Source organism: Zootoca vivipara, chromosome 15 (genome assembly GCF_965207765.1).
Source record: "Zootoca vivipara chromosome 15, rZooViv2.hap1.1, whole genome shotgun sequence".
NCBI lineage: Eukaryota > Metazoa > Chordata > Lepidosauria > Squamata > Lacertidae > Zootoca > Zootoca vivipara.
In genome coordinates this window covers 34419081-34431453 of record NC_142598.1, presented here as the reverse complement: position 1 = coordinate 34431453, position 12373 = coordinate 34419081, and the positions used below count along the sequence as shown (strand labels likewise).

Genomic DNA, 12373 nt, shown 5'->3' with positions numbered 1-12373 from the left:
CGCGGCTTCCGGTTGCGCTTTGCCCTTCTATGGGCATCAGAAAATGGCGGCGCCGGAAGTCGCTTTTACGTGTTTCCGGTCATGCGCGGAAGCGACTTCCGGCGCTGGCGCCGCCATTTTCTGGTGCCCATAGAAGGGCGAAGCGCCACCGGAAGTTGCGTCACGCAACTTCCGGTCATGCGCGTGCTGCCGATCCCGGATCTTTACGTCCGGAACTTGGCAGCTATGATGGTTGCTAAGCAGACAGGTGTAACACACCGTCCAGTAACCTGGTGTGAAGTGCTTCTTACCTTAATCCATGATCAGCAGGAGAGGGGGGAAACCATCCTTCAAGAGCTTGTTGTGCAGTGTGGTGAGGCAAAGGTGCAATACCTTCTCCTAGCTAAGCTCTGACAAGAGCAGATACAGTTTGCTGTTGCAGAGTACAATGAGGAGCAATTCCTCCTTAAGTGGCAGCAGCAGTAGCAGCTCCCAAGATGAGCTTCCCAGTTTCTGGAGCTGCTGTGAATGGAATGGTTTCCTCACCATATTAAGCCATTAGACTATGGTCTAATGTGACATGCGGACCAGGCCAGTACGTGTGTGTAAGGCCTGTAAAACTGTTAAATTTAGTAATAAGAAATGAGTGCAATGAAAGATTTAAATGAGCAATAAATTTAGGTTGCTTAAGCTTGACACTTAATTTTACAACTGTCAAAATAGTAAAATATCTAATACACAGGACAGATATTTTAGAAGCAATGCGACTTGGTTTTATTATTATTTAAAGAAACTTAACAAGTAAAAGGAAAAAGAGCAAATACCTTCTTTTTCAAATATGTTTTTCAGGCTGACAACCCTAATGAAGAACACTATAGTTGCTCAGCAACAAAACAAAGAGAAGCTTTTGTGGCCAGAGAAAAGACAAAACCACTTATTCCAGAGATATGTTTTATTTATAGTGAGGAGAACACTGAAAACTATCCGTCCAATGGCTTTATTGAAGAAGATGGAACAAGTCTGCTGATTTCGTGTGCAAAGTGTTGCGTACAGGTCCATGCAAGTAAATATAATTCCTTGACTTCACATATAGAATGAGTGCTCTCACAAGCAAATAGCCCTGCTCAGTTTCTATGAGTAGAATCAGGGCGAGTTGCACAACCCACCTCGAGCTGGCTACCTACCTCAATTCTGCTCTCATAGGTTGTGACTGCCTGCCTCTCCCTGTGTCTGGCTGACAGGCAACCTCATGCACACGAGGCTGTTGGTCAGCTGGGGCTGGGGCTTCTCCTGGAATGACAGACAGCCTCATGCAGCTGGAGAGGCAGGGAGGCAGTCACGCCTCCTATGCAAGCAGCATTGGGATGGGAAGCCAGTTCATGGTAGGCTGTGCAACAGGCTCCAAGTCTGCTCAAAGAAACCGAGGAGGACCTCCTCAATTGTGCATAGGGGCCACCAATGTGGTACCCATGGGCGCCACTGTGACCAACCTTAGCTCCAACAGCACCTGCAAAAGGTCTCAATAGATATTGCCTTAAAAATCCAATGCATAAGAGATAGTTCTGTTTGCACTGACTCAGCCTCTCCTTCAACTTGTCCACATTTTCTTGGGTGCCCACCCTCCCATCTGTTTTCAACTCAGATCTCTTTCAGCAAGCATGGCAGCTGTTCCAGTGCCTTTGATGTAGTGGCTGATGGGGGCGTGGCTGCACCAATTTTTGGTCATCTCTTTCTTTTTATATATATATAGATGGGACAGGCATTATGCCACTCGCCCACAGCAGCCATTTAGTGTTTTCCCATGACTGCTATTTTATGACTGGCAGGGGTTGGTTAGGTTGACCCCCGCCAAGGGTGCAGACCCAGGGCAGTGCAAAAATCCCACCTGCCCTGCGGGGGGAGGACCCTCCTTAGTCGGTTGGCAGCAAGGGAAGGGGGCACCGATAGAACTCCTTACCAAGGGTGCAAAGGAGCCTTTGATGACTTCCTCAAAATTCCAAACATGCCCACTGACCCCAAAATGATAGCAACGCCTTTCCTGTTTTTTTTTAATATAGGGTGCCTACACAATCAAACTCTTAAGCTACTTTCACAAATAAGGGTATATAAGACGGCAGTGTTAATCACTATGCTACACCAGCTCTCTGTTATGGAGAGTTATTGCTACAGCGTTCAGATTGTATTTTACCACCTGGAAAAGTAATTGGGATTTCAAAGCTGACAGTCTAGCATAGTGAAAAGATTGTTAAAGATAACAATGCTGGTTTTAGGAATGAGAACTCTTGGTAGCATAGGTGACCTTCCAGCAGCCAGTATAACTGCTAAGCTTACTGTTGGAGAAATGCTCGTTCTTTACTTTTTTTAATCACACACTATGCAAATGCAGTATCTTTTTTTAATAGCTAGCTTGTCTGTTTAGCTAGAAAGATAATGAAGTACAGAATCTGTTTATCATCTTAGCTCTCTCTTATTATAGGTTGCTATGGTGTTCCTTCCCATGAAATCAATGATAGATGGCTATGTTCTCGATGCAAAAGAGGAGCCTGGACAGCAGTAAGTTATGCATTTTATTTAGTTGTTGTTCACAGTGCAGACCCAACTGTGTGATCGTATGTGAAAGGGACATAAAAGCGCATTCTGCCAACCATAGCTGAGAGAAGAATTCTTATTTCTGCTTTAACTATCTTGTTATGGTTCAAATTGAATTTCTGATTGCATACTGGTACGTGGTAAATAAGATATGTGGTGTAATGTCAGCTGAAAAAACAACCAACAATTAATCTCTTATCTGGAGAGGAAAAAAATCAGAAGCGAATCATTTGCCCCTTCATGCTTGCTTTTCTATCAGCTGTAACGCTGCCGCTGCCAGACAGAAAAGCAGCTGCAGAACTTCCTGGTGCTTCTCATCCTTCTTGGCATGGGACATCATTGTCTAATTGCTGAACACTGCACAACTTCTTCCAGTATTGCAGAGGCATGTCACCCTGAAGAGTGGGACTACCAATAATATCTGCCTTTGTATCTACGGGGGTTGATTGAAATTTTAGGGACGATCAGCATGCAAGTACTTGATCAGGGTGGATGCCAAATGCACAGATAGCAGAGTACCAGACTAAAAACCATTGCTGTATTAACGCGGCAGGTAATCTGCTCTTGCATGCCATTCATCCAACAATTTTCCTAGGCATCATCTCGCCCTGTTCTGACCACAGTGTGCCATACAGACAGATATTGTCGGCAGCAGAGGGCTGATCAAGCACCGTACATGCATGCTGAGGAAATGGCTTCATAATAGAAGCTTTCAGTGAACAGCCTCTTAATTGTCCCTTAAACAGCCTTTTCTAATTGTCACAGTGTCAGGCTGTGCAGACATTAACAGTTACAAATGCAGCCAGGTCATTTGTTTTCTCAATTTGGATGGAAGCTGGGAGAAATGCAATATTTCATAAGGAATTACAGGACAGATATGGAATGTGGTGAACATGTGTACACTACTTCCCAAAGTAGTGGATATAGAGTGAACAATGTTTTCAACCTCCGTTTCTCTTCCTGCAGCGAATGGGAAAGCTTTAATACTTACTGATTTCATCACAATTTTTTTTCTTTTCTTTTTTAATGGAAACGAGTGCCGTTCTGCTACTGTTTTAAAAAATGTCGTGAAACCACTAATTGAAACCTTCCTGTCACAGGAACAGAAACTGACTGTGAAGCAATTGAGGTTTCAATCCTAAACTTACTTTCTAGTTGTGGGGTAGGAGAGTTGGAAAAGATTTCACACCTGGCAGCCAGTGGTTTCAGATAACACATGGGTAGATGAGTCTACAAAGCCTGGGGCACATATTTTCACAGCCCCTTAAGTGGCTATGGTGGCTCATTTACCAGAAGTAACGTATTTAATGTTAACTCTGGAAGCCTATATTCAATTCTGACCAAACTAAGCCTCCTAGTGCAAAATATGCATCATATACATGGTGCATGGGAGTGGCTGCTGAGACCACGTAACACCAGTCTTGAAAGACCTACATTGGCTCCCAGTACATTTCCAAGCACAATTCAAAGTGTTGGTGCTGACCTTTAAAGCCCTAAATGGCCTTGGCCCAGTATACCTGAAGGAGCATCTCCACCCCCGTCGTTCTGCCCAGACACTGAGGTCCAGCTCCGAGGGCCTTCTGGCGGTTCCCTTACTGCGAGAAGCCAAGTTACAGGGAGCCAGGCAGAGGGCCTTCTCGGTAGTGGTGCCCGCCCTGTGGAACGCCCTCCCATCAGATGTCAAAGAGAACAACAGATACCAGATTTTTAGAAGACATCTGAAGGCAGCCCTGTTTAGGGAAGCTTTTAATATTTTATGAATTATTGTATTTTAATATTTTGCTGGAAGCCACCCAGAGTGGCTGGGGAAACCTAGTCAGATGGGCGGAGTATAAATAATAAATTATTATTATTATATACATCATATACCATTGATAGATAATCTATCAAACTATCATCCATACATGTAGTCGCAGGCAGGATTTGAAATATAAGCAGTGGATTGTTGAAATAATTAATGATATCGGGGCTTAGATAATAAAAAGAAAATGTGTTCTAAAGCAGCTAATAAAAAGGAGTAACAAATAAACAAGGAATGATGAGAAGTCAAGAAGAATTTGTTTTGTTTTTTAAAAAAACCTTTATATGATGGTGAGTTTTAGAATATCTTTGGAGGCTTAATAAAAAGTGTGTGTGTGTGTGTAGTTGTGGGGAATGGCAGGTTTGACTTTTGTGTGATTACCTTGGTAGTGGTACAGCTGATTATCTGTTTCATATTATTTTATTTTATTTTATTGAAGTATGTTGCCTATTTATATCGTAAGTCTTATTCAGACTCTGGTACGTGGCAATGAATGAATGAATGAATGAATCCACAGGTGGTCAAACTACCACAAAACCCTGTAAAACCACTTGACTGTAGGCATGAATAGGATGAGTGTTCACACTGCAGTCAACAATATGTCTACCATACCACTTTCTTCTCCCTGGGGGAGATAGACACTCTGATCCATCTCCAGCCTAAACGAGACATCTCCCTATTCCCTGAACGGTGGGTGGCACAAAACTCTCCCTCTGCATATTGAGTGAATTTTTTTTTTCTTAACTTGATAAACTATAAGAGAATCAATCATGTGCAAGGCTATGTATGTACAATATTCAGAGATGGGCACTGAATTCAGCTTTCATTTACCGGTAGCTTGTAGCAAACAAATTCCTAACCCCAAGAGTAACATGAGGATATGGGCAATTCCTGATGACAATTCAGAAATTAAAGGATTTGCTCTTTTTCTAGTTCTAGCATTTCCTATTTTGTAATAATAATCTTGTGTTCCCACGGCTTTCCTTAACTGGCACTCCCCACCCCAAACTCTCTGATACTTTTTGATGGCCATCCTGTCTCCTACTTGAATTGGGAACACAGCCAAACATCAGCAAAAATGACTATAGAGAAGCTTTTCAAAATACATAAATTTTGACTTCCTCTCACCTCCCATCAGCCTCACTATACTAGAATATATTGTTATTTCTCACACCAGTGTAATTTCTTACTATTTATGAAAAATAAAAAGAGAAAGGTAGAGTGAACAGGTTGGAGGAGTAGATAATGTAAGCAGGTTTCTCCCCCTATTTTTTTAGATTCCTTGTAGCTGTTGGTAAAGAACAAAACAGCAGGCAGCAGATATGGTGTGCATATTAACCAAGTCAGGGAAATAAAATGGCAAATACCAATTTGGAACAGATTATTACAAAAATAGTGATTCACATATATAGGTAGTTCAGTGTTTGCTCGGTGAATTGCTATTAAAATGTGCCCAGAGTCAATTTCTGTATCTGTAATATGTTTTCATTTTAGCAGGGTAGGCATTCTTTCCAGGCAAAATTGAATTTTTCCTCTCTTGCTGGCCACCAGAGAAAATTGTGAAAGGTTCCTTATCAGGCAATCAGAAGTTCCAGGACTTATAAAACTGCTTTTGTTGCAGCTCCTGCAGAGTTTTGGGTGGGTGTAAAGGGGAGGGGGAATGGCAAAAGTCAATCCCGGGAACTGACAGGGTGTCTTTTAAGTCAGAACGTAATTATCAGTTCAGTTCAATGAACAGAGTTAGACAGCACGGCTGCTTGAGCAACAAGTTTGCCGCTTTTCTTTCGGCAAAGGGACAGGTGTGGCGTCTCTAAGCATTAGTAACGACAATTAAAATGAGTTTCATTGTGTGGGCAGCCTGAATGTGTTCAGCATGGTAAGGGCTGTCGATGAACCCAGATCTTTCTTGACTAACAAGGTCTTTGCCTTCTCAAATTAGAACGCAGTCCTGGAGAGGTGTCGCATACTTAATCTGGTCTTAGGGTCACTTGTTTTAATGCTGGCACCTCAAATTCAAGGATGATCTATGCTACTATCGTTTGTTAATCTGGATCCGGAACCAATAAACATGGGGACACATATTTGCCCTTTCTCGTTAGTGCATGGTTGCCCACCCTCTCCAGCTTACTTGTGGAAGCCATTGTTTCATGCTTCTTCCACTCCATGTCCAAGCAGTGAGAAGTTCTGCAGGGCAGCAGTACCAGGGTGTGGCCTCCTTTGGAAAGAGAGATAATTGGAAACTTACCTTGTGCTCCATTGTTTGTTAATATACAAAAATGCGGTATGCATATGTAAATTTAACAACGGAAAGAATATATATTTTTCTTCTTAGTTAAATTTTTTTAAAATAAAAAACAAAACAAATATAGGTGGAGCATAGGTTGTGGCAAGCGGCTCAATGTTCCTACTAGGCAGCAGGTCTACCACCTCTTATCAGATCCCTATAGAGAGAGACATCATATGCCCCATGTTGCTTTCAGCTAATATTCTGCCTCTCTCTTACAGTGTCAGAAGAGCTTCTGTTGCTTCTCTCTCTCTCTCTCTCTCTCTCTCTCTCTCTCTCTCTCTCTCTCTCTCTCTCACACACACACACACACACACACACACACACACCTATGTACATACCCTTAAGTAACAGGTGAGGTGTCTCAAAACCCTGGATGCTCAGATTTGAGAGATCTCCAGTTATCTCCAAAAGATAACCTGCCATTGAGAAAACATCCTTTTCCTGTATCTCTTTAGTTTATAGTACCACAATGGCACAGGCTATTTCAGGCATTACACAACAATCATCAGTGTGACAAAAGTATAACCTTAATATTTGTAGCCGAGACATATGGTATTTAAGGGGATGAACAAGGAAGTATAAAACCTACAAACTAACAACAACAATAAAACCCACAAACTAACAACAGTAAAAAGCACAGATGTTGGAAACAGGTAGAAAAAAAAATGTTTCCTTGGCCCTAGAAGCAAACAACTATTCTTTTTCCCTTGCTCCTGGTAGCACATGCAAGCCAGTTTTATAAACAGAAGCTATAGCAAAGCTTTCTGATCACACTAGCAACACATGCAGTTCAATGACCTTCTGTTCCGTCAAAATACTCAGTTTTGCCAACAAAAATACCAAAGTCGCTTTAAGACCTGCTTTTATAGTCTAAAATTCTACTAGACAATTCGAAAGGGCTGACATCATGAACTTCAAGAGATTTAAACTCAGTCTTTGGAATCAAATAAATCTGTAGATTTATATTGCATTCAAAAAATTTCCTCCAGCTAACATAACACCAGGAAGAACAGGGAGATCTGAATTGGTGCAATCAGTTCCTGCTTTCAAGGAAATATTTATCCTTCTGTTGGGCAAAGAACAATGACTTGATTAGAGGCTATAATTAGCTCAATGAGTGCTAGCCAGTTTTGAATTTGCTTCGAGCAGATGCAGACTGGAAAGGCAGGAGGTAAATCTTGAGATCACAGTAGACAAGTGTGTAGCACCACTTGTGATATGTAGGATCAAACACAATTACAGAAGCATTGCTTTCTAACCCTTACTCCTCTTCCTGTTCATGTTCATTTTAGAAGTGACAGCTGCAGATAAGCAGAATGGCAAAGTTACCTATGATTGAGTACTTTGACTTCCTATAGCCACCACCCCAGGCATTCCCTTCAGCAAAGCTTGCAACACCTCATTTCAACTCCTGCATCATTCAGGATGTGTCACACCCACTCGTAAGATTATGCACATTTTTATGTTAACTCTGCACTATTTGCTGTGTGACTAATAATAATAGGTGAGACAGAAGGAGAGTGACATTGAATCCATCTTTGTTATGGCGCCGCTTAAACAACAACAGAAAAGGTGGATGCATCATCCCAAGGAATGAAAAGACCCAAAGAGGTTTAATAATTCATCTGCCTTGCACTTCAATGTGAAACTATATCCTCACATAGCTTCTTGATTGAGAATGAATGCCTCATTAATCTTAAAACATTTTGAGCAGAAACTGCTAGTAAAGTCAGGAAGAATAATGACTGACATTCGAGGGAATGTTGCGTACTGTACTACATGTAGGATTGAAAGTGTCCTTCTGGCACACTGCTCAAACAGCGAGTGCCTTTCACAAAGCTAAAATGCTTAGAGGGAAATAAAAATATAAGTACTGTAGCTAATTATTCTAAATATAACCAAGTGACTGAAAATCAGCCACACGGTTAAAGTAAAGAGCCCCTACCTTTAATGTCCTCAGCTATTTTCAAAAAAAATCATTTGCTCTTCATAATACCGAGCAGAAGGTACGAAATGGTGAATACAAACAAAACATCTTCAGCTCCTTAAAATGGTAAGGGAACAATGCCTATAATAAAACAGAATTCTAAAAATAAAATCCCCATTCTAATTTTGAGAAGTGTATAAAAAAAGACTTCAGCCTATTGGCTTCCAGTCATTCTCAAAAGATGCTCAGATGGCTCCTAATTTGGTATCGGGGCAAACAACCATATGCATCAACTGGCTTTTTAGCCATATGGTGGAGGGACAGAAGAATTTTTTTGTAAAAATGGCTTTTCATACAGAAGACTCTCACCTTTCCCAATGAATAAAGAAAAAGAAGATTGGCTTTTACTCCATGTGGGAAGGGGAAATAGGTAAACTGGCAGAAATCCCAGTTAGGACAGTCAAGCACAGGGGTCGGCAAACTGCACCCCCGGCTCATAAATCTGGCCCACAGACTCTGCCAGTCGGTCAGTCTCTGCTCGGTTAGTCCCCCCGCACTACGGACGCCTCACCGTGTGGGGACTGACTGGCGCTGGCACAGCTTCTGGGAGGGCGGCGATGCTGGCGCAGCTTCGGATTGGCTGCAGGAAGCTCCTGCAGCCAATCCGAAGCCACAGACAGCTCTGGGCAGGTGGCGACGCTGCCGCCGAGACACACTCCTGAGCGCATGCAGAGTGCATTCCTCCTCCAGGTCCGGAGGCAGCTGCGGGACTGGCTTGCAGGGTATTTATATTTTTCAAAATATAGTCCGCCCCCCTGCAAGGTCTGAGGGACAGTGAACCCCTGATGAAAACGTTTGCTGATCCCCGGTCAAGCAGCTCAGGGCAACACAAGAATGGGCCTTTTCTGCAGTGGCTCCCCCTTTGTGGAATGCTCTCCCCAGGGTGGCTCACCTGGCACCATCATGACGTATCTTAAGGTGCCAGGTGAAAGCATTTCTCTTCAACCAGGCCTTGGCTGTCAAACAGTCTATGGCCTTTTAAATGCCTGTGGGATATTACTCTTATTCTTATTATGCATTTTGTGTTTTTATGTTTTAAACCACACTGTGATCTTTGGATGAAGGGCAGAGTATAAATGTAATTAATAAGAATAACCAGAATCGTGGTATTATGCAGATGCACTGAGAATCCGAGGAAAAGACATGCAGACTGCGTCCCAAACTGGTCACCCATGCAATCCTGCTCTCCTTTTGATTGTATTTTCAGCATCAGAAATGTTGATAATTTATAAATGAACATGATTTGGAGGCAGAGGTGTTTTTTTGTTTTACTTTACTGCTAAAATATAAGTTTCTGATAAGGACATCCAGTGTCGTCGTCAAAGAAACACTGATGTACAACAAATATCCTGAAGAATTCTAAGCTATGAGAATGGTACTGAGTTAACTTTTAAGACAGATGGCCATATATTGTTAAGAACAGATCATATGCTACCTTCCTCTAGTATGGCATTACTTCCTGCTTATTCTAACAGAAATACTTCAAATGTATTGATTTTTTTGAAAGGCATAATATTTATGCTATTAACCTTCTTTGGTCTTTGACCGTAATAAAGATATTTGATTTGCTATTAACCTGGCAAATAGAAGGGGAAGAAATGGAGGCAGTGAGAGATTTTACTTTCTTGGGTTCCATGATCACTGCAAATGGTGACGGCAGTCACGAAATTAAAAGACGCCTGCTTCTTGGGAGAAAAGCAATGACAAACCTAGACAGCATCTTAAAAAGCAGAGACATCACCTTGCCGACAAAGGTCCGTATAGTTAAAGCTATGGTTTTCCCAGTAGTGATGTATGGAAGTGAGAGCTGGACCATAAAGAAGGCTGATCGCCAAAGAAATGATGCTTTTGAATTATGGTGCTGGAGGAGACTCTTGAGAGTCCCATGGACTGCAAGAAGATCAAACCTATCCATTCTTAAGGAAATCAGCCCTGAGTGCTCACTGGAAGGACAGATCCTGAAGCTGAGGCTCCAATACTTTGGCCACCTCATGAGAAGAGAAGACTCCCTGGAAAAGACCCTGATGTTCGGGAAGATGGAGGGCACAAGGAGAAGGGGACGACAGAGGACAAGATGGTTGGACAGTGTTCTCGAAGCTACGAACATGAGTCTGACCAAACTGCGGGAGGCAGTGGAAGACAGGAGTGCCTGGCGTGCTCTGGTCCATGGGGTCACGAAGAGTCGGACACGACTGAACGACTAAACAACAACAACAAAATTGACATGTGTCAGGACATACTGTTTGAAACTACTCTGTTTCTTTCTTCACTTGCAGAAGATGAGACTGATTTTCAGCCCACATAGAATATGTGTTAAAACAAGAATTTGTACATTTTAAACAAAGAGTTTAAGATGATTTTTATGAAATTTTTCTTAAACACACACACACGCCTTCTGAAAATACCAGAATGAAGTCAGTGGGGGAAACCTTGTGAAAATGTCCTTCTGTCTACTATATTTAAGGTTATGTCAGCTTTTCCACTGCAAATCTGTTTACAGAAAGTGATAACGGATCCATAAAGTTTCATTCGATGCTGTAGGCAAATACACACAATTGGTAGGCTGTAGGAGGGCCCCCCTCAAAGAAAGCTCCAAAGACTGATTATTTATTTAATGGAATATAGTAAGACACAGAAAATATTTCATCACTAGGATGGTTTCTGAATTTTTCTTCTTGTGCAGCTGCCAGAAAAACAATCGACAAAAAAATTAATAAAAATCAATTTGCGGTGAGAATCATGCTTGCTTGTTTTTGTGAGTGTGTGTGTTCATTTTAATAGACTCTCTGCACATTTACACTCCATAAACTTCATAGCTTTTAATGAGGCTATTTAAGTTGAAGATTATGTTCAGATATAATCACTATAGCATTTGCTTGATGAGGAGATGACCTTCTGACCTGATCTGATAAGATATGCTTGTAGAGAAAACTGAATCTATTCTGTAGCACTCGAAAAGGATGCACCTTTTAGGAGCACTTATCTGACAATGATAGCAATTACGAAGGTCAGGGCTTTTTGTCATGGGTGGAAGAGGTAGGTTGCCTTAATACACAATTAGCTGGATACGTAATCTGTCACTTCTAGTCTTCCAAGCATACAAAATACATACATACATACATATATATATATATATATATATATATATATATATATATATATAACCTGAAGCAAACTGTTCTTCTGTTTAGCCTGCAGGGACCTATTGCCTCTGCTTTTGTGACAGCCGTTTCCTCCCTGCTAAGTATTAGGAGTATTATGGTGTAATCTACTAATCATTAAGGAAGGTGGTTTGTCTGTCTGTTCATTTGTTCTCTGTGGTTTGGCTATCCCACAAGAGCCCATGGCCAAACTCAGCAAGAAGGTTCCTGAGGTGGGGGCAGAGGTCTTTGTCAATCTTTGAACACCAGGTGCCATTTTAAATCAAGATAGTGTATCAGAATGTGACTTTGGCACCCAATTTTTGGTGTGATTGGGCCCAAACTCTCAAATTACGCTAGCCGTTTAGAAACCACAAAATTATTTGGTTTCCAAAAATTCCTGGGCAGCTCTAGGTAACCCCACTGGTCTAAATATAATGCCACCAAATATTGTTAAACACATTTAATTTCTGCTTCGACAAGTTTCTTCACTGTTATACAATTCTAATAATACAGTCTTAATAAATTGCTGCATTGTACTGAATATTATGTATACCATTACACAATTAGTTTCACTGTCTCTGTTTTGT

General features: G+C 41.6%; 1 protein-coding gene across 6 annotated transcripts in view; it reads left to right on the top strand.

Moving 5' to 3' along the window:
• KDM4C (lysine demethylase 4C) overlaps nucleotides 1–12373 on the top strand; it is a 209774-nt gene that overhangs the window by 124920 nt on the left and 72481 nt on the right. For all 6 annotated transcript variants that reach the window (XM_035140870.3, XM_088659061.1, XM_035140866.3 and 3 more), the window contains 2 exons: nucleotides 829–1042; nucleotides 2456–2532. In XM_035140870.3, the coding sequence (XP_034996761.1) occupies nucleotides 829–1042; nucleotides 2456–2532 (291 nt within the window). The remainder of the gene's footprint in view (nucleotides 1–828; nucleotides 1043–2455; nucleotides 2533–12373) is intronic.